The sequence below is a fragment of the Odocoileus virginianus genome, unplaced genomic scaffold (assembly GCF_023699985.2).
Source record: "Odocoileus virginianus isolate 20LAN1187 ecotype Illinois unplaced genomic scaffold, Ovbor_1.2 Unplaced_Contig_1, whole genome shotgun sequence".
In the NCBI taxonomy this organism is placed as follows: Eukaryota; Metazoa; Chordata; class Mammalia; order Artiodactyla; family Cervidae; genus Odocoileus; species Odocoileus virginianus.
In genome coordinates this window covers 4,502,120-4,521,978 of record NW_027224318.1, presented here as the reverse complement: position 1 = coordinate 4,521,978, position 19,859 = coordinate 4,502,120, and the positions used below count along the sequence as shown (strand labels likewise).

At 36.9% G+C, this 19,859-nt stretch overlaps 1 protein-coding gene across 8 annotated transcripts in view; it reads right to left on the bottom strand.

Annotated features, from left to right (window-relative positions):
- The window catches only part of ARHGEF6 (Rac/Cdc42 guanine nucleotide exchange factor 6), a 116,649-nt gene that overhangs the window by 33,442 nt on the left and 63,348 nt on the right, over positions 1 to 19,859 (bottom strand). For all 8 annotated transcript variants that reach the window (XM_070463253.1, XM_070463252.1, XM_020875337.2 and 5 more), the window contains 2 exons: positions 19,014 to 19,109; positions 16,877 to 16,999 (listed from right to left, as the gene is read on the bottom strand). In XM_070463253.1, the coding sequence (XP_070319354.1) occupies positions 16,877 to 16,999; positions 19,014 to 19,109 (219 nt within the window). The remainder of the gene's footprint in view (positions 1 to 16,876; positions 17,000 to 19,013; positions 19,110 to 19,859) is intronic.

Genomic DNA, 19,859 nt, shown 5'->3' with positions numbered 1-19,859 from the left:
ACTACCATACAATTGTGCTCATTTCACATGCTAGCAAGGTTATGCTCAAAATCCTTCAAGCTAGGCTTCAGCAGTACATGAACCAAGAACTTCCAGATGTACAAGCTGGGTTTTGAAGAGGCAGAGGAACCAGAGATCAAATTGCCAACATTCATTGGATCATGGAGAAAGCAAGGGAATTCCAGAGAAACATCTACTTCTGCTTCACTGACTATGCTAAAGCCTTTGACTCTGTGGATCACAACAAACTGTGCAAAATTCTTAAAGAGATGGGAGTACTGGAACACCTTACTTGTCTCCTCAGAAGCCTGTATGCAGTATGAGAAGCAATGGACATGGAACAACTGACTGGTTCAAAACTGGGAAAGGAGTACAAGGCTGTATATTGTCATCCTGCTTATTTAACTTATATGCAGAGTACATCATGTGAAATGCTGGGCTGGATGAATCACAAGCTGGAATCAAGATTGCTGGGAGAAATATCAACAACCTCAGATATGCAGATGATACCACTCTAATGGCAGAAAGTGAAGAGGAACTAAAGAGCCTCTTGATGAGGGTGAAAGAGGAGAGTGAAAAAGTTGGCTTGAAACTCAACATTAAAAAAACTAAGATCATGGCATCCAGTCCCATCACTTCATGGCAAATAGATGGGGAAAAAATGGAAACAGTGGCAGATTTTATTTTCTTGGGCTCCAAAATCACTGCAGACAGTGACTGCAGCCATGAAATTAAGACATCTTGCTCCTTGGAAGAAAAGCTATGACAAACCTAGACAGTATATTAAAAAGCAGAGACATCACTTTGCCAACAAAGATATATATATATATATATATATATATATATATATATATATATATATATATAGTCAAAGCTATAGTTTTTCCAGTAGTCATGTATGGATGTGAGAGTTGAACCATAAAGAAAGCTGAGCGCTGAATAATTGATGCTTTTGAACTGTGGTGTTGGAGAAGACTCTTGAGAGTCCCTTGGACTGCAAGGAGATCCAACCAGTCAATTCTAAAGGAAATAAATTCTGAATATTCATTGGAAGGACTGATGCTGAAGCTGAAGCTCCACTACTTTGGCCACCTGCTGAACTGACTCATTGGAAAAGACCCTGATACTGAGAAAGACTGAAGGCAAAGGAGAAGGGGGCAGAGAGGATGAGATGGTTAGGTTAGCATCACCAACTCAATGGACATGAATTTGAACAAACTCTGGGAGACAGTGGAGGACAAAGGAGCCTGGAGTGATGCAGTCCATGGGGTCACAAAGAGTTGGACATGACTCAGTGAATGAATGAAAAGAACAAAAACTGAGAGGAGGCTGGTCCTCTTAATTAAGAGCAACAAGCTACACAAGAGGCCAGCTAGAACCAGGGAAAGAGACAACTAAGGAGGGCCAGAAGAAACTTCAAACATTGGTCTCAAAAAACTATCCCTAGAATGAGATCCCAGAAATAAACCCAGGTACCTGTGGTCGATTAATCTTCGATAAAGGAGGCAAGAGTATAAAATGGAGAAAAGACAGTCTCTTCAGCAAATGGTATGGGAAAGCTGGATAGCCACATGGAACTCAATGAAGTTAGAACACTCCCTCACACCATACACAAAAATAAACTCAAAATGGCTTAAAGACTTAAATATAAGACATGACACCATAAAACTCCTAGAAGAGAACATAGGCAAAACATTCTCTGACATAAATTGTACCAATGTTTTCTTAGGTCAGTCTCCCAAAGGCAATAGAAATAAAAGCAAAAATAAACAAATGGGACCTAATCAAACTTATAAGCTTTTGCACAGCAAAGGAAACCATAAACAAAAAGAAAAGACAACCCACAGAATGGGAGAAAATATTTGCAAATGATGTGACTGACAAGGGCTTAATTTCCAAAATATACAAACAGCTCATACAACTCAATATCAAAAAAAAACATCCAGTCCAAAAATGGATTTGATATTTTTGTCAAATAAGTAGACATTTCTAAGTAGACATTTCTCTGAAAAAGACATACAGATGGCCAATAAGCACATGAAAAGATGCTCAACATCACTAATTATTAGAGGAATGCAAAATATAACTAAAATGAGGTATCACCTCACACAAATGGAAAATAACAAATACTATACATATATCCTCACTCCTCTTTTCTTCTCTCAGTTTCATTAATAGATAGAAAATTATTATACTAATAATAATTATGGGAATGTATTATTGGGTTTATAACATATAGTCATGATATGTATAACAAAAGTAGCACAGAAAGGGAAGTAGAGAAAAAGAAAGGGAAGTAGAAATAGAGCTAAACTAGGAGCAACACTTTTATATCTCCCCAGAATTAAGTTACTGGTAACATGAAGCAGATTCAGGCAAGATGTATATGGAAAACCTCAAAGCAAACAGCAAAAAAATTATTTATGGGGTGGGAGAAGAGATTGACTCTGGTGGGCATGAGGGATCTGCTGTGACAGAAATGATTTTGAATTGTGGTGATGGCTGTAAAACTCTATACATTTACTAAATATAAGTTAAGCAAACTGGTTAAAAAACAAAATAATTCAAAAAATCATTAAAGGAAACTGGGTTTCAGCTCTGACATCCAAAAAGCTTAGAAGTTATCATTACCATTCTCACAACAAGAAAAAACACTGAACAAACTGAAAATCAATTACTTTTCTTAGATCCACTGAGAATTGAGAGCACAGGGAAAGCCACCAGCCCAAAATCTAGAAAGCCAAACACAAAGAATTAAAACCAAGATCAACTTCCCTGAGGAGAAGCCACTGGAGCCAGTAACTGGTAGAACCACTCAAATGGTACTTTCGATACATTGCAAGAGTCTGAGCATGGACTAGCTTGACAATTAAAAATTTCCAAGGATCCAGTCTTGGGGAACCCAAAACTTTTGTGTGTTTTGTATCTGTTAACCCAAGCAGGCTCTCGTAGAGAAAATCAGAGAAAAATCCCTTTGTGTTTCAGAGAAGGGGAGAGAAAAGTGACCATACTGAAATGCTCCCAGAACATTCTCTGTAACAAAGGCTTGCTCTCCAAACGAAGCTATGTTGTCAGAGACTTATCTGACCCTCTCTCATCTTCCTCTCATAAGTAAGAGGAGAAAAATAATTCTAAGAAACACTTCTACAGATCAGAGGTCAAGGACTGGTCCATTCATTTCAGTCGCTCAGTCGTGTCCGACTCTTTGCGACCCCATGAATCGCAGCACGCCAGGCCTCCCTGTCCATCACCAACTCCCGGAGTTTACCCAAACTCATGTCCATCGAGTTGGTGATGCCATCCAGCCATCTCATCCTCTGTTGTCCCCTTCTCCTCCTGCCCCCAATCCCTCCCAGCATCAGGGTCTTTTCCAATGAGTCAACTCTTCGCATGAGGTGGCCAAAGTATTGGAGTTTCAGCTTCAGCATCAGTCCTTCCAATGAACACCCAGGACTGATCTCCTTTAGGATGAACTGGTTGGATCTCCTTGCAGTTCAAGGGACTCTCAAGAGTCTTCTCCAACACCATGGTTCAAAAGCATCAATTCTTCGGTGCTCAGCTTTCTTCACAGTCCAACTCTCACATCCATACATGACCACTGGAAAAATCATAGCCTTGACTAGACAGACCTTTGTTGGCAAAGTAATGTCTCTGCTTTTTAATATGCTATCTAGGTTGGTCATGCTATCTAGGTTCCTTCCAAGGAGTAAGTCTTTTAATTTCATGGCTGCAATCACCATCTGCAGTAGATTTTGGAGCCCCAAAAAATAAAGTCTGACACTGTTTCCCCATCTATTTCCCATGAAGTGATGGGACCAGATGCCATGATCTTAGTTTTCTGAATGTTGAGCTTTAAGCCAACTTTTTCACTCTCCTCTTTCACTTTCATCAAGAGGTTTTTTAGTTCCTCTTCACTTTCTGCCATAAGGGTGGTGTCATCTGCATATCTGAGGTTATTGATATTTCTCCCGGCAATCTTGATTCCAGCTTGTGCTTCTTCCATTAAATAAGTGAAACTTATCCATAATATTATAGAATGCATACCCTCCATTACACCTTATACCACATCAACATGGCTCCAATATAACAACGGTGGATTACAGCGAGAGAGCTGCAAGAATATAGACTCTATGAAGAAATTCTTAAGAAACACAAAGATACAGAGGGAGGGGAAAAAACAAAGAAACTAGAAAAAATTAAAGCCTCTAGTACTCACAGAAGGCATAAGCAAAAGAAGAAAAAATAAATAACTGGGACTATATCAAACTCAAAAACTTCTGCACAAGTAAAGGAAACTATCAGTAAAAAGAAAGGCCACCTATGGAATAGGAGAAAATATTTGCAAGTCATAATCCTATAAGGGGCAATATTCATAATATATAAAGAATTAAACTCAAAAGCAAAAAAAAAAAAAGAGCCAAACAATTTGATTTAAAAATGGGTTGAAGAACTGAAAAGACATTTTTCCAAAGAAAATATACAAATGACCAACAGGTACATAAAAAGGTGCTCAGTATCACAAATCATCAGGGAAATACAAATCAAAACAACAATCAAATGCTACTCATGCTTTCTAGGATGGCTATTGTCAAAAAGACAAGAGATGACAAGTGTTGGAAAAGACGTGGAAGAAAGGGAACCCTTGTTCACTATTGGTGGGAATATAAATTGGTGCAGCTACTATGGAAAACAGTATGGGGGTTCCTCAAAAAACTAAAAATTTAACTACCATATGACCCAGCAATTTCACTCCTGGGTATATATCCAAAAACAAAAAAAAAGAAACTCAATTTAGAAAAAATACATTCACCCCAGTATAGCAGCACTATTTACAATGGCCAAAATATGAAAACAACCTAAGTTTTCATGGGTAGATGAATGGATAGAAAGAAGCTGTTATATATATATATATAAAACATTTCAGCCTATTTTTAAATCAGATTGTTTGGCTCTTTTTTTGCTATTTTGTTATATATATTTATGTATATATATACACACACACTAATCAGCCATGAGAAAAAGAAATTCTGCCATATGCAACAACATGGATGGACATTAGGGCATAATGCTAAAGTGAAATAAACCAGACAGAGAAAAATATTGTATGGTATCACTTACATGTGGAATCTAAATGAAAAGTCAAGCTCAAAAAGAGAGAGACAGAGAGAGAGAAACTTGTCATATATAATAGAATTCCCATAAGGCTATTAGCAGGTCTCTCAGTAGAATCTTTGCAAGTCAGAAGGGAGAGGGATGATATATCAAAAGTTGTTTTTTTTTAATTAATTTATTTTTTAATTGAAGGATAATTGCTTTACAGAATTTAGTCACTAAGTTATGTCTGACTCCTGTGACCCCATGCACTGTAGCTTGCCAGGCTCCTCTGTCCATGAGATTTCCCAGGCAAGAGTACTAGAGTGGGTTGCCATTTCCTTCTTCAGGGGATCTTTCTGACCCAGGGACTGAACCTGCATCTCCTGCATTGCAGGTCAATTTTTTACTGCTGAGCCACCAGTGAATCCCTGTATTGAAAGTACTGAAAGAAAAATACTGCCAACAATAATATAATATCTGGCATTATTATCCTTCATAAACAAAGGAGAAATAAAGACTTTCCCACACAAACAAAAGCTGGAGACTGTATCACCATTAGATCTGCCTTTACAAGAAATTCTAAAGAGAGTCCTTCAAGTTGAAATTAAAAGACACTAAACAGCAACACAATAGCATTCTTATTTATAAAGTCACTGGTTAGTTAAATATATAAACAAATACAGAATACTATAATACTGTTAGCTATAGTACATAACTTGCTTTAATTCTGGCATAGAAATTAAGAGATAAAAGTATAAAAATAACTATAAAAAGATGCTAATGGATATACAATGTAAAAAGATGTATCTTGTGACATCAATAACATAAAGTGGAAGGGAAGCTGTGTGGAAGTGGAAGTGTAGAGATGTGTGTGTAACTGAAGTCAAATTTTTATCAACTTAAAAGAGATTGTTACATTTTATGTAAGCCCTATAGTGATCATAAAGAAAATGCCTATAGATGATACACAAATGAAAATGAGAAAGGAATCAAAACATGTCACTACACAAAATCAACAAAATATGAAGGAAGACAGCAAGAGACAAAAAAAGCTGCAAGATAAAAAGAAAACAGTGAACAAAATGGCAATAGTAAGTCCTTCCTTTTCAATAATTACTTTAAATTTAAATGGATTAAAGTCCTCAATTAAAAGATATAGAATGGCTGAATGGATTTTTTTTTAAAGACCCAAATATATGCTGTCTAAAAAAACTCACTTTATTTTTAAAGACAAGCTCAGGTTGAAAGTGAAGAGATGGAAAAAGACATTTTATGCAAATAGAAACCAAAAGAGCACAAGGGTGGCCATATTTATATCAGACAAAACAGAAAACTGTCAAAAAAGACAAAGAAGGACAAAAAAGTATCACAGTAAAACAATTAACTAACCAAGAAGATATAACAATTAAAATATGTATATATGCAAACATCAGAGCACACAAATACATAAAGCAAATATGAACAGACTAAAAGGAGATACAGGCAGCAACACAATAATACCAGTGAAATTTAATATTGCACTATCAATAATGGATATAACATCCAGATAAAAAATCACTTGAAAAATGTTTATAGATCATATAGACTTAGCAAACATATACATATTAATCTGCCCAAGAGAGCAGCATATGCATTCTTTTAGTGCACAGAGACCATTTTCCAGGTTAGGTTATATGTTATGTTACAAAACAAAACATAACTTTAAAAATACTGAAATCATACCAAATATCCTTTCTGATTCCAACAGAATGAAACTAGAAACTAACAGAAAACTGGAAAATCCCCAAATATGTGGAAATTAAACAACACACTCTTGAACAACCAAGGACCAAAGAAGAAATCAAAAGGGAAATTACAAAATATCTTCAGATAAATTATAATAAAAATACAACATATCAAAACTTACAGAATGCAACAAAACAATTCTAAAAAGGAAGTTTATTGTGATAAATGCCCATATTAAATAGAAGAGCTCAAACAATCTGACTTTACACCTTAAGGAATTAGAAAAAAGAACAACAAACTAAGTCCAAAGTTAGCAGAAGGAAAGAAATAATAAAAATTAGAGCTGAAAAAATAAACAAAATTGACCTTTAGTAGACTAAGGAAAAAGACTTAAATAAATAAAAACAGAAATTAAATAAGAGACATTACAACTGATGCCATGAAAATAAAAAGGATCATAAGAGACTACAGGCATACCTCTTTTTATTGCACTTCACTTTATTGTGCTTCACAAATACTGATTTTTTACAAATTGAAAGTTTGTGGCAACCCTGCGTCAAGCAAATCTATCAGCACCATTTTTCCAACAGCATTATTTTTAAATTAAGATATACACATTTTAAAACATGTTGATGCATGCTTAATAGACTATAGTATAGTGTAAACATAACTTTTATATGCACTAGGAAACAAAAAAATTCAGGTGAGTTGCTTTATTGCAGTGGCCTGGACCAAACCTGCAATATCTCCAAGATATGTCTATTCTATGAACAATTATAAACTAACATACTGAATAACATAGAAGAAATAGACAAATTCCTGGAAACATACAACCTACCGAGAATGAATCATGAAAAATAAAAAAAAAATTAACACACCAATAATGAGTAAGAAGATTGAATTTGTAATCAAAAACCTCCCAACAAAGGAAAGCCCTGAACCCAATGGCTACACTGCTGAATTCTATCACACATTTGAAAAATTCGTTAATTCGTAACACCAATTCTCCTCAAACTTTTTCAAAAGAATTAAAGAGACAGGAACACTTTCAAACTAATTTTATGAGACCAACATTACCCTGATACCAGAGCCAGAGAAAAATACCACAAGAAAAGAAAAGTACAGACCAATATATCCTGATGAATATAGATACAAAAATCCTCAACAAAATATGAGCAAACCAAATCTAATAGCACTTTTTAAAAGCATCATACACCATGACCAAGTGGGAAATATCCCTAGGACACAAGGATGATTTGACATACAAAAATCAATCAGTGTGATACATCACATTCAAAGGACAAAAGATAAAAATCACATGATAATCTCAAGAGATGTGCAAAAAGCATTGACAAAAATCCAGCATCCTTTCATGATTAAAGAAAAAAAAAACACTCAACTAATCACGAACAGAAGGAAAGTGCCTCAACATAAGAAGGCAATAGATGAAAAGCACACAGCTAACATACTCAATGGTGAAAAACAGAGCTTTTTCTCTAAGATCAGGAACAGGATGCCTACTTTGGTTACTTCTATTCACATAGTACTGGCTGTCCTAGCCAGGCAGGCAAGAAAGAATAACAGAAGGTATCCAAATGGGAAAGGAAGAAGTAAAATGATTTCTGTTCACAGATGACATGATTTTATACATAGAAAACCCTAAAGATGCCACAAAAAAAAACTGGTAAAGTTGATAAATGAATTCAGTAAAGCTGCAGTATTCAAAATTACATAAATCAGTTGCATTTCTATACTTTAACAATGAATTATCAAAAAAAAAAAAAGAAACAATGAGAAAGAAAGAAGTAAAAAAGAAAGTAAATAAGTCTTATTCACAATAGCATCAAAAGAATACAATACTTAGGACTAAACATAACCAAAGAGACCAAAGATTTGGACACTGAAAATTATAAAACGTTGATGAAAAAATTAAAGAAGGAACAAACAAATGTAAAGACATCCCATGTTCACAGATCAGAAGAAATCATTTGTTAAAATGTCTAGACATCTAAAGTGATCTACTGATTCAATGCTATCCCTATAAATTCTTAATGGCATTTTTTAGAGGAAAAGAAAAAAAATCTCCAAATTCATATGGAACCAAAATGGACCCCAAATAACCAAAAGGATCTTGAGAAAGAACAAAGCTGGAGGCTTCACACTTCCTTGTTCCAAAACATATTACAAATCTACAGTATTTAAAACAGTATGGTATTTTGGCACAAAAACAGACAATAGATCAATGGAACAAATAAGAAAGCCCAGAAATAAATCAATGCATATATATTTAATTGATCTTTGTCCAGGATGCCAAGAATATATAATAAGAAAAAACTGTTTTAAACAAATGGTACTAGGAAAACTGAACATGCACATGCAAAAAAAGAAAGAAAGAAACTGGACCCTTACCTTACACCACACACAAAAATCAACTCAAAGGGGATTCAAGACTTAAACCTAAGACCTGAAACTGTAAAATTCCTAGAAGAAAACAGGAGAAATGCTTTACAACATTGGTCTTAGCAATGATTTCCAAGAGCACAGTTAACAAAAGGAAAAACAGGCAAGTGGAACTACATCAAACTAAAAGCCTTCTTCACAGCAAAGGAAACAATCAAGAAAATGAGAAGGAAATCTATAGAATAGGAAAAAAATATTTGTAATTCATGTATTTGATAAAGGGCTAACTTCCAAAACAAATAAGGAACTCCTACCATTCAACAGTAAAAATACTAATAACCCAATTTAGAAGTGGGCAAAGGACTTGAATAGACATTTTTCCTAAGAAGACATACAAATGGTACATGAAAAGATGTTCAATATCACTAATCCTTAGGGAAGTGCAAATCAGAACTATGATGATATTTTATAATAACTATAAATGGAGTATAACCTTTAAAAATTTTGAACCACTATATTGTACACCTGCAACTTATATTAACATTGTACAATTATACTTCAATTAAAATATTACATGAGTATTTATTTGAGGAAGAGAGATACATGACTCTTACTACATAAGATTGTATACATTTAGGTAAAGAACTGGAGAAGGAAATGGCAACCCACTCCAGTATTCTTGCCTAGAGAATCCTGTGGACAGAGGAGCCTGGTGGGCTGCCGTCTATGGGGTCGCACAGAGTCAGACACAACTGAAGTGACTTAGCATGCATGCATGCATTGGAGAAGGAAATGGCAACCCACTCCAGTGTTCTTGCCTGGAGAATCCCAGGGACAGAGGAGCCTGGTGGGCTGCCGTCTATGGGGTCGCACAGTCGGACATGACTGAAGCGACTTAGCAGCAGCAGCAGCAGGGAGTTCACCTGCCAATGTGGGGGACACGGGTTTGATCCCTGGTCCAGGAGGATTCCACGTGCTGCAAAGCAACTGGGCACCACAAGCACCACAACTGCTGAGTCCATGCTCCAGAGCCAGCACCACAACTACTGAACCCCATGTGCCTAGAACCTGTGCTCCACGAGAGAAGCCACCGCCATGAGAAGCCTGTGCACCACAACCAGAGAGTAGCCCCTGCTCGCCGCAACTAGAGAAAGCCCACACAAGCAATGAAGACCCAGTGCAGCCAAAAATAAATAAATAATTAAAATTAAGAAAGAAAGAAAGACAAATAAGAAACTGGAATCTTTGTGTACTATTGGTGGGAATATAAATTGGTGCAGCCACTATGGAAAACAGTATAGAAATTCCTCAAAACACTGAAAATAGAACTACTATTTAATCCAGCAATCCAACTTCTGGCTATTTATCCAAATAAACTGAAATAAGAATCTCAAAGAGACATTTGCATTCCCATGTTTGCTGAGGCATTATTTACAACAGCCAGCCAAGTTGTGAAAACAACCTAAATGTCCATTGATGATGAATGGATAAAGAAATGTAGTATGTACATGCCTATCTCTTTAAACAGAAGGAAAAACTGTCATATGTGAAAATATAAATGAACTTTGAGGACATTACGCTAAGTGAAATAAGTCAGTCACAGAAACACATTACATGATTCCATTTATATAAGGTATCTACATTAATCAAACTCATAGAAGCAGGAAGTAAAATGGTGATTTCCAGGAGCTGAGGTGAGAGGAAAATGGGGAGTTACTCTTCAATGGATATAAAGTTTCAGTTACAAAAGATGATAAAGTTCTAGAGATCTGCTGTACAAAATTGTGCTAATAATTAAAATGCTGTTCTGTACACTTAATAATTTGTTAGAAGGATAGATCTCATGTTATACATTTGTTTGTTTTACACAATAAAAATAGAAGGAAAAAAAGTGGAAGCAAAATTAAAACTTTCTCTCAGGCAAACAAAAACTGAGGAAAATTGTCACCAGTAGATTTTGTATCAAATATTTTTAAAAGAAGTATTTCAGAGAGAAGGAAACTTGGATCTACATAAAAAAAGGAAGAGTGTCAGAGAATAAATGCAGGTAAAATAAAATCTTTTTTTCTTATTTTTAATAGAACTGTTCAAAGTAATATTAGCAACAATATATTGAGTGATTTTACATTATGAATAAATTAAATGAATGGGAATAATAAGAGATGAGGGGGAAGAACTGATAATGCTCTAAGTTACTACTTGTGAAATGGTAAGTGTTAAGTGAAAATGCTGTTAGAGTAGTTGTAAATCGATATTTCAAGCTCTAGGGAAATCACTAAAATTCTTCCTAAAAGAGAAGAGAAAATGAAATCATACAAAATGTTTAACTAAAACCAGAGAAGGTAGTACAAGCGGGATAGCAAAGAAAGAACAAGTGCAATGAATAGAAAACAGAACATTTTAGATATTAATCCAAGTATATCAATAATCACTTTAAATATGAATGGTCTAAATATACCAATTAAAAGATAGAGACTCTCAAAGCGGATTAAAAAATAAGACTCAATTATATATTGCCTACAAGACACAGATTACAAGCAAAGGAATGGAAAAAGACATATTAAGAGTAATCAAAAGATAGCTGGACTAGCTATGTTAATTTCAGAAAAAGCTGATTATCAGAACATGGAAAATTATCAGGGATAAAGACAGAGAATTACATGAAGATAAAAAGGCCATCTCTCCAACAAGATAAAGCAATCCTTAACACAAATGCATCTAACAAAAGGATATAAAAACACTTGAGGGAAAAGAAAGTGATAGAATTGGAAAGAGAAATAGATGGCTCTGCTATTGTAATCCATCCCTCTATCAGTATCAGTAAATTCAGCAGGTCAAAAATTGATAAGGATGTAACTGAAAAGAATAGTATCATTCATCTAGCTGATCTAATCAACATTTATTGAAAAATTGATTCAACAACAGCAAATACAAATTCTTAAGTTCACATGAACACTCACAAAGATAGATCCAATTCTGGGACATAAAATACAATGCAACAGGTTTATAAGAATAGAAATCAACAAATGGTGCTGGGACAATTGGGTCAGTTTAGTTCAGTTGCTCAGTCATGTCCGACTCTTTGCAACCCCACAGACTGCAGCACACCAGGCTTCCCTGTCCATCACCAACTCCCGGAGTTTACTCAAACTCATGTCCATTGAGTCGGTGATGCCATCCAACCATCTCATCCTCTGTTGTCCCCTTCTCCTCCCACCTTCAATCTTTCCCAGCATCAGGGTCTTTTCCAATGAATATTCAGGACTGATCTCCTTTAGGATGGACTGGTTGGATCTCCTTGCAGTCCAAGGGACTCTCAAGAGTCTTCTCCAACACCACAGTTCAAAAGCATCAATTCTTCAGTGCTCAGCTTTCTTTATAGTCCAACTCTCATATCCATACATGACTACTGGGAAAAACCATAGCTTTGACTAGATGGACCTTTGTTGGCAAAGTAATATCTCTGCTTTTTAATATGCTGTCTAGGTTGGTCATAACTTTTCTTCCAAGGAGCAAGTGTCTTTTAATTTCATGGCTGCAGTCACCATCTGCAGTGATTTTGGAGCCCCCAAAAATAAAGTTGTCACTTTCCCCATCTATTTGCCATGAAGTGATGGGACCGGATGCCATGATCTTCATTTTCTGAATGTTGAGTTTTAAGCCAACTTTTTCACTCTCCTCTTTCACTTTCATCAAGAGGCTCTTTAGTTCTTTGCTTTCTGCCATAAGGGTGGTGTCATCTGCATATCTGAGGTTACTGATATTTCTCCCAGCAATCTTGACTCCAACTGTGCTTCATCCAGTCCAGCATTTCTCATGATGCACTCTGAGAAACCCTAACCCCTAGGGCTAGGGTTAAATAAGCAGGGTGACAATATACAGCCTTGACGTACTCCTTCCCGATTTGGAACCAGTCTGTTGTTCCATATCCAGTTCTAACTGTTGCTTCTTGATCTGCATACAGATTTCTCAGGAGGCAGGTCAGGTGGTCTGGTATTCCATCTCTTTAAGAATTTTCCACAGTTTGTTGTGATCCACACAGTCAAAGGCTTTGGCATAGTCAATAAAGCAGAAGTAGATGTTTTTCTGGAACTCTCTTGCTTTTTTGATGATCCAACGGATGTTGGCAATTTGATCTCTGGTTCCTCTGCCTTTTCTAAATCCAGCTTGAACATCTGGAAGTTCACGGTTCATGTACTGTTGAAGCCTGGCTTGGAGAATTTTGAGCATTACCGCTAGCATGTGAGATGAGTGCAATTGTGCAGTAGTTTGAGCATTCTTTGGCATTGTCTTTCTTTGAGATTGGAATGAAAACTGACCTTTTCCAGTCCTGTGGCCACTGCTGAGTTTTCCAAATTTGCTGGCATATTGAGTGCAGCACTTTCACAGCATCATCATCTTTTAGGATTTGAAATAGCTCAACTGGAATTTCATCACCTCCACTAACTTTGTTCATAGTGATGCTTCCTAAGGCCCACTTGACTTTGCATTCCAGGATATCTGGCTCTAGGTGAGTGATCACATCATCGTGATTATCTGGGTCATGAAGATCTTTTTTGTATAGTTCTTCTGTGTATTCTTGCCACCTCTTCTTAATATCTTCTGCTTCTGTTAGGTCCATACCATTTCTGTCCTTTATTGAGCCCATCTTTGCATGAAATGTTCCCTTGGTATCTCTAATTTTCTTGAAGAGATCTCTATTCTTTCCCATTCTATTGTTTTCCTCTATTTCTTTGTATTGATCACTGAGGAAGGTTTTCTTATCTCTCCTTGCTATTCTTTGGAACTCTGTATTCAAATGGGTATATCTTTCCTTTTCTCCTTTGCCTTTAGCTTCTCTTCTTTTCAGCTATTTGTAAGGCCTCCTCAGACAACCATTTTGCCTTTTTGCATTTCTTTTTCTTAGGGATGGTCTTGATCACTGCCTCCTGTACAATGTTACAAACCTCCATCCATAGTTCTTCAGGCACTCTGTCTATCTATCAAGAATGTACAAAGAAATGTTGCCACTCAAAAATGAAAAGATGAATTAACTCACATAAAAAATGGACAAAGGATTTGAGTAGACATATTTCCACAGAAGATATTAAAATAGCCAAGAAGCACAGGAAATATCATTAGCCCTTCGAGAAATGGAGGGTGACCGCTACTAGTAAGGGGTTTCGAGGGTGATGGAAACATTCTGGACCTAAACAGAGATGATGGTTGCACAATGTAATATATAAACAACCACTGAGTTGTACATTTTTAAATGGTGAATTTATGGTATGTTAATCATATCTCAATAACGAGACAAGTAACCCAATTTAACAACAGGTGAAGGATCTGAATAGATATTTCTCCAAATGAAGGTACACCAATTGCCAATAAGCACATGAAAGAGGTCCTACATCATGAGTCATTGCTGCTAAGTCACCTCAGTCATGTCTGACTCTGTGCGACCCTATAGACAGCAGCCCATCAGGCTCCCCCGTTCCTGGGATTTCTCCAGGCAAGAACACTGGAGTGGGTTGCCATTTCCTTCTCCAATGCATGAAAGTGAAAAGTGAAAGTGAAGTCGCTCAGTCGTGTCCGACTCTTAGCGACCCCATGGACCACAGCCTACCAGGTTCCTCCGTCCATGGGATTTTCCAGGCAAGAGTACTGGAGTGGGGTGCCACTGCTTTCTCCGTCATGAGTCATTCGGTAAATGCAAATCAATATCACAGTAAGGTATCATTTCATACCCTTTAGGAAGGCTATAATCTATAATCAAAAAGACTAATGATAACAAATGTTGGTGAGGATGTGGAGAAAGTGGAACCCTCATAAATTATTAGTAGGAATATAAATTGGTACAACCACTTGGAAAAGTCTCACAGTTCCTCTAAAAGTAAAACAGAGTTACTGTATGACCCACCAATTTCACTCCTAGGCATCTACCCAAAAGAAAGGAAAACATGTCCACACAAAGACTTGTACATGAACCTTCATAATAACACCATTCACAATTCGTATGTCCACAAACTGGTGAATGGAAGAACAATATGTGGTATCCATACAATGGAATGTTTTTCATTATATGACAATTTAAAAAGCAGTGTACTGACAAGTGCAACAGCACTGATGAACCTTGAAAACATTATGCTGAGTGAAAGAAGCCAGACACAAAAGGCCATATGTTGTGTGATTTCACTTAAATGAAATGTTCAGAAGAAGCAAATTCATAGTGACCTAAAGTATTTCAGTGGTTGCCTTGGTCTGGCAATGGAGAGTCACTGCTAATGAGTATGGGTTTGTTTGGAGAATGATGAAAATCTTCTAATATTGATCATGGTGATGGTCGCACAACTCTGAATTTACTTAAATTAATTTAACACTTTAAATTGTGAATTGTATAGTATGTGAATTATATCTCAATAAAGCTGTTATATTAAAAAGGAAACGGTAACATTTTATTTCTTAAGTACATAGGTGTTCATTTTATGATAATCCTTTAAATTTGCATTTAGAGTATTCTGTTTGTAGGTGAAATACATGCCTCCATAAAAACATTTTTTTAGAAGTCTGACAGACTTGGATTCTAATTCTGGCTCAACCACTTAACAGTTATGAGTACTTGGGCAGATTACTTAACCTTCCAATGTCTTATCTGTAAAGCAGAGATGGTAATAATAGTAACTCTATCATAGGCTTTTACATCATGTGCTTGGCACATTGTCAGAGTTATTATTAGCTCTAAGCAGTTGAGCCACTTGCCTAAATAATCCAGAGTCACGGCTTCTCTTTCTTTAAACTCCAACGTCCATATTTGCTATTTCATAAAAATTCACAACTCTCATGAGGGACGTAAAACTGACCTCCAAGGAGGACCTACTGAATTTTACCTTCAAAATGCCCTTACATAACAGCTCTATAAAGCCAATCAAGCCCCTCACAAAATAGGACAAAACCAAAGTTTCCATCACTTTCTGAGTGTTGGTGTCAACTAGCATTCCAGCCTGGCTCTGGGAGTTCAAGTCAAATTAAGAGAAAAGTCTTTTCTGTCTTGAGCAGCCTCCAGAATCATGTTGGTCTGAATCTCGACTCAGTTCACTCATAAGAGCCTCTGTGTGTTGTTCTTCCTATTGTACCACCTGGATTTCTAGCACACAGTTTCAAAGTTCAAACTGTGTCTACAGAATCCTGGTCCCGATGAATATATCAGTGAATGTGTCAAGGATGAGTCGTCAGAGGGGAAGGAAGGGCAGGAGAGACATGAGCTCAGCTGTATCCCTTGCAAGGACTCTTAAAGGAGACAGTGTTCTGCTGTTCTCCATGAATCTTAAAGCTTATATTCATGCATAATTGTAATCAGAGATCTTTGCTTAAAGTACGTGACACATAATTTCATGTCTATTTCTCTCAAGAGTCTACACTCCATGAGGGAAGGGACCTTCTCTTCCTTGTTCACAACTGGATCCCCATCAACTACAATAGGACTTTGCACATAGTAGGTGCTCAATAAATTAGTAGTTACATGACTGGGCAATAAAACCATACAACAATGAATCGATTTCTAGTATGACGAACAGGGATAATCAAGAGTTCAGAGGGAGACTCTAGATTTCCAAATAGGTAGTCTGAGGAAAGGGTATCATTGCAAAACAGCTTTTGGGGGGAAATGTTAATAATTTACCTGTGCTGGGTGAGCACATTTACAGCTGAAGGATGATTTGCACAGTAAGCCAGATACATAGATTTAAAATGAGGCATGAGGCTCAGAAGACAACCACCTACTTTGTGTTGGTTTTCTGGAAACCTGTAAGTAAAACAAGTGGAACACACAATGTGATATAGAAAACAAGATAAAGGAAGATGATTTCTATTAAACCTGGCAACATGCAAACATTTTGAATTCTTTTGCCAAAATTAAAAAGAAACTTCTATATTATAACCATTTTATCTATGAAATGCAAGTTCTTGGCCACTGCTTTAAAACCCAGCCACCAAACATAGCTCCAATACATAGATACTTATTTTGCATTAATAGGGGTTTTAAGATGCTTATTCAAATTATGATATTCAAATTTAGCCAGACACACTAAAAATACTCTTGATTAATTTACATGAAGTTCAAGTACAGATAGTTCAGTTGGTAAAGAATCTGCCTGCAATGCAGGAGACCCTGGTTCGATTCCTGGGTTGGGAAGATCTGCTGGAGAAGGGATAGGCTACCCACTCCAGTATTCTTGGGCTTCCCTGGTGGCTCAGCTGGTAAAGAATCTGCCTGCAATGTGGGAGACCTGGGTTCGATCCCTGGGTTGGGAAGATCCCCTGGAGAAGGGAATGGCTACCCACTCCAGTATTCTGGCCTGGAGAATTCCATGGACTATATAGTCCATGAGGTCGCAAAGAGTCGGACATGACAGAGCAACTTTCACTTCACTTCACTTCAAGTACAGACAAAACTAACTGAATCCAGAAATGACACATCACGAAGGAGTGTTATGTAGTCTCGGTGACAGTTGCTAGGCAAGGTGACATCCAGATGTTTAAAATTACAAGTCACCTATCTTAGTTTATCTTCCCTGATGGTTCAGACAGTAAAGCGTCTGCCTACAATGCAGGAGACCTGGGTTCAATCCCTGGGTCGGGAAGATCTCCTGGAGAAGGAAATGGCACCCCACTCCAGTATTCTTGCCTGGAAAATCCCATGGATGGAGAAGCCTGGTAGGCTACAGTCCATGGGGTCACAAGAGTCAGACATGACTGAGCAACTTCACTTTATCTTAGTTTGCAAAAAACTCAGAAAAGCACAAGAAAAAAATTACTTGGAATTCCACCATTCAGAGATACCGATTATAACAATTTTGGCTTATTCTTTGGACTCTTCTATGTGTTTCCTATAAAATGGAAAACAAAGATGACAAATCTAGATGGCAATCTGCTCTTAGTCACCATATTTCCATACCAATCATCTGAATCCCTATCAGCATTTGGAGTGGCTCTTGAGGTCTCCTTGTGAGGGCTCTCACCAGCTTCCTCCGTGGATAACCACTTGTGCTTCACTAAGCTCAAGAAACAGGCAATTGCCCCCAAGTTCCCTATAGATGACAAAAGTCACCAATGTCTGAGATCCACCACTTAGATAACCAATCTTGCTCCAGAAATAAACTGCTTGATGATCGTCACAGTTCATTCTGCAGTATGAAGTTGAACACCTCAATGATCTAGCTAGCCTTCAATGATGTATTGTGCTTCACTAAAGGTATTACTTGGAAAAGTAATTTGCTATGTATGAATTATCATCTAATCGATGATAAAGGCATCATTCATAGTCAGTTTAGATCTTGTCAATATAATTTTTAAATAAAGCCAGAAGTAATTGACTAGATGTAGAACACTGATAAGCAACTAGTGGTCTGACACTGTGAATACCACCACCTAGCGAATTTTCTCTGTTGTATAGTTGCTCAGTCATGTCCAACTGTTTTGTGACCCCATGAACTGTATGTAGCCTGCCAGGCTCCTCTGTCCATAGGATTTCCCAGGCAAGAATACTGGAGTGGGCTGCCATTTCCTTCTCCAGGGGCTCTTCCTGACCCAAGGATTGTACCCCCATCTCCTGCTGTGCAGGCTGATTTTTTATCACTGAGCCACCGGGGAAGTCCAGATTTTCTCTGTACTGGGACAATTTACTAAAGTTGTAATAAATGTATAAATGCATAAATACAGAGTGCCCATATCTAAGACAACAGTCAAAAGAAAAACAAAACACACATTTAAAAAACCCAATGTTGCTAGCTATCTTAATGGCAATGTGAGACACTTACTTTGAACATTCTTCCAAGGCTTGGCAGAGCGTCTGTTGAAATGTGCATACTTCCTCGAAGTTTCCCAATAAAGATGTAAACTCCACAGTACTCAGACTGAAAAATATATACATGCAGCTTCAGTGAAGAGAACTTGGCGATGACTTGAGCTATCTCTGTCTAATCTGGTTAGGTGATAGTTTGCTAGTAACTGGCAAATGGGACAAAGGAAGCAATTCTTATATTTTAACTTTTGCTTCTGAATGGACACCAACTCTGTGGTCTTAAGCAACTTTCTAAAACTTCTTTCCTTGGTTTCCTTTTCTATAACAAGAATAATGATCCTAAAGAGAATGAGTGTTTTCAAGGTACATTAGGTATTTTACAAAACGAGGAGTAAATGAGTAACAAGTGTTTAGCATCTGAGCATTGACAGAGAACAGATTGGTGGTTGCCAAACGTAGGGAGAGGGGGTGGGTGAAATGGATTATGGTGGTCAAAAGGTTCAAGCTTCTAGTTATAAAATAAGGAAGGCATAGGGATGGAATGTATGGCATGGTGACCATAGTTAATAATACTGTACTGCATATTTGAAAGTTTCTGAGAGAGTAGGTCTTAAAAGTCCTCATCACAAGAAAAAAAGTTTGTAACTACGTGTGATGATAAATGTTAACTAGATTTATGTGTGATCATTTCACAATATATACAAATACTGAATCATTACAGTACCCCTGAACTAATATAACGTTTACATGTCAATTGTATCTCAATAAAAAATAAATAAGAATCTAAAGTAAGTAGAATACATCACGGTTGGGAATAAGTGTAAAACCTTTTGAACTTTCTCCCCTAGAAGAGCTGGGACAG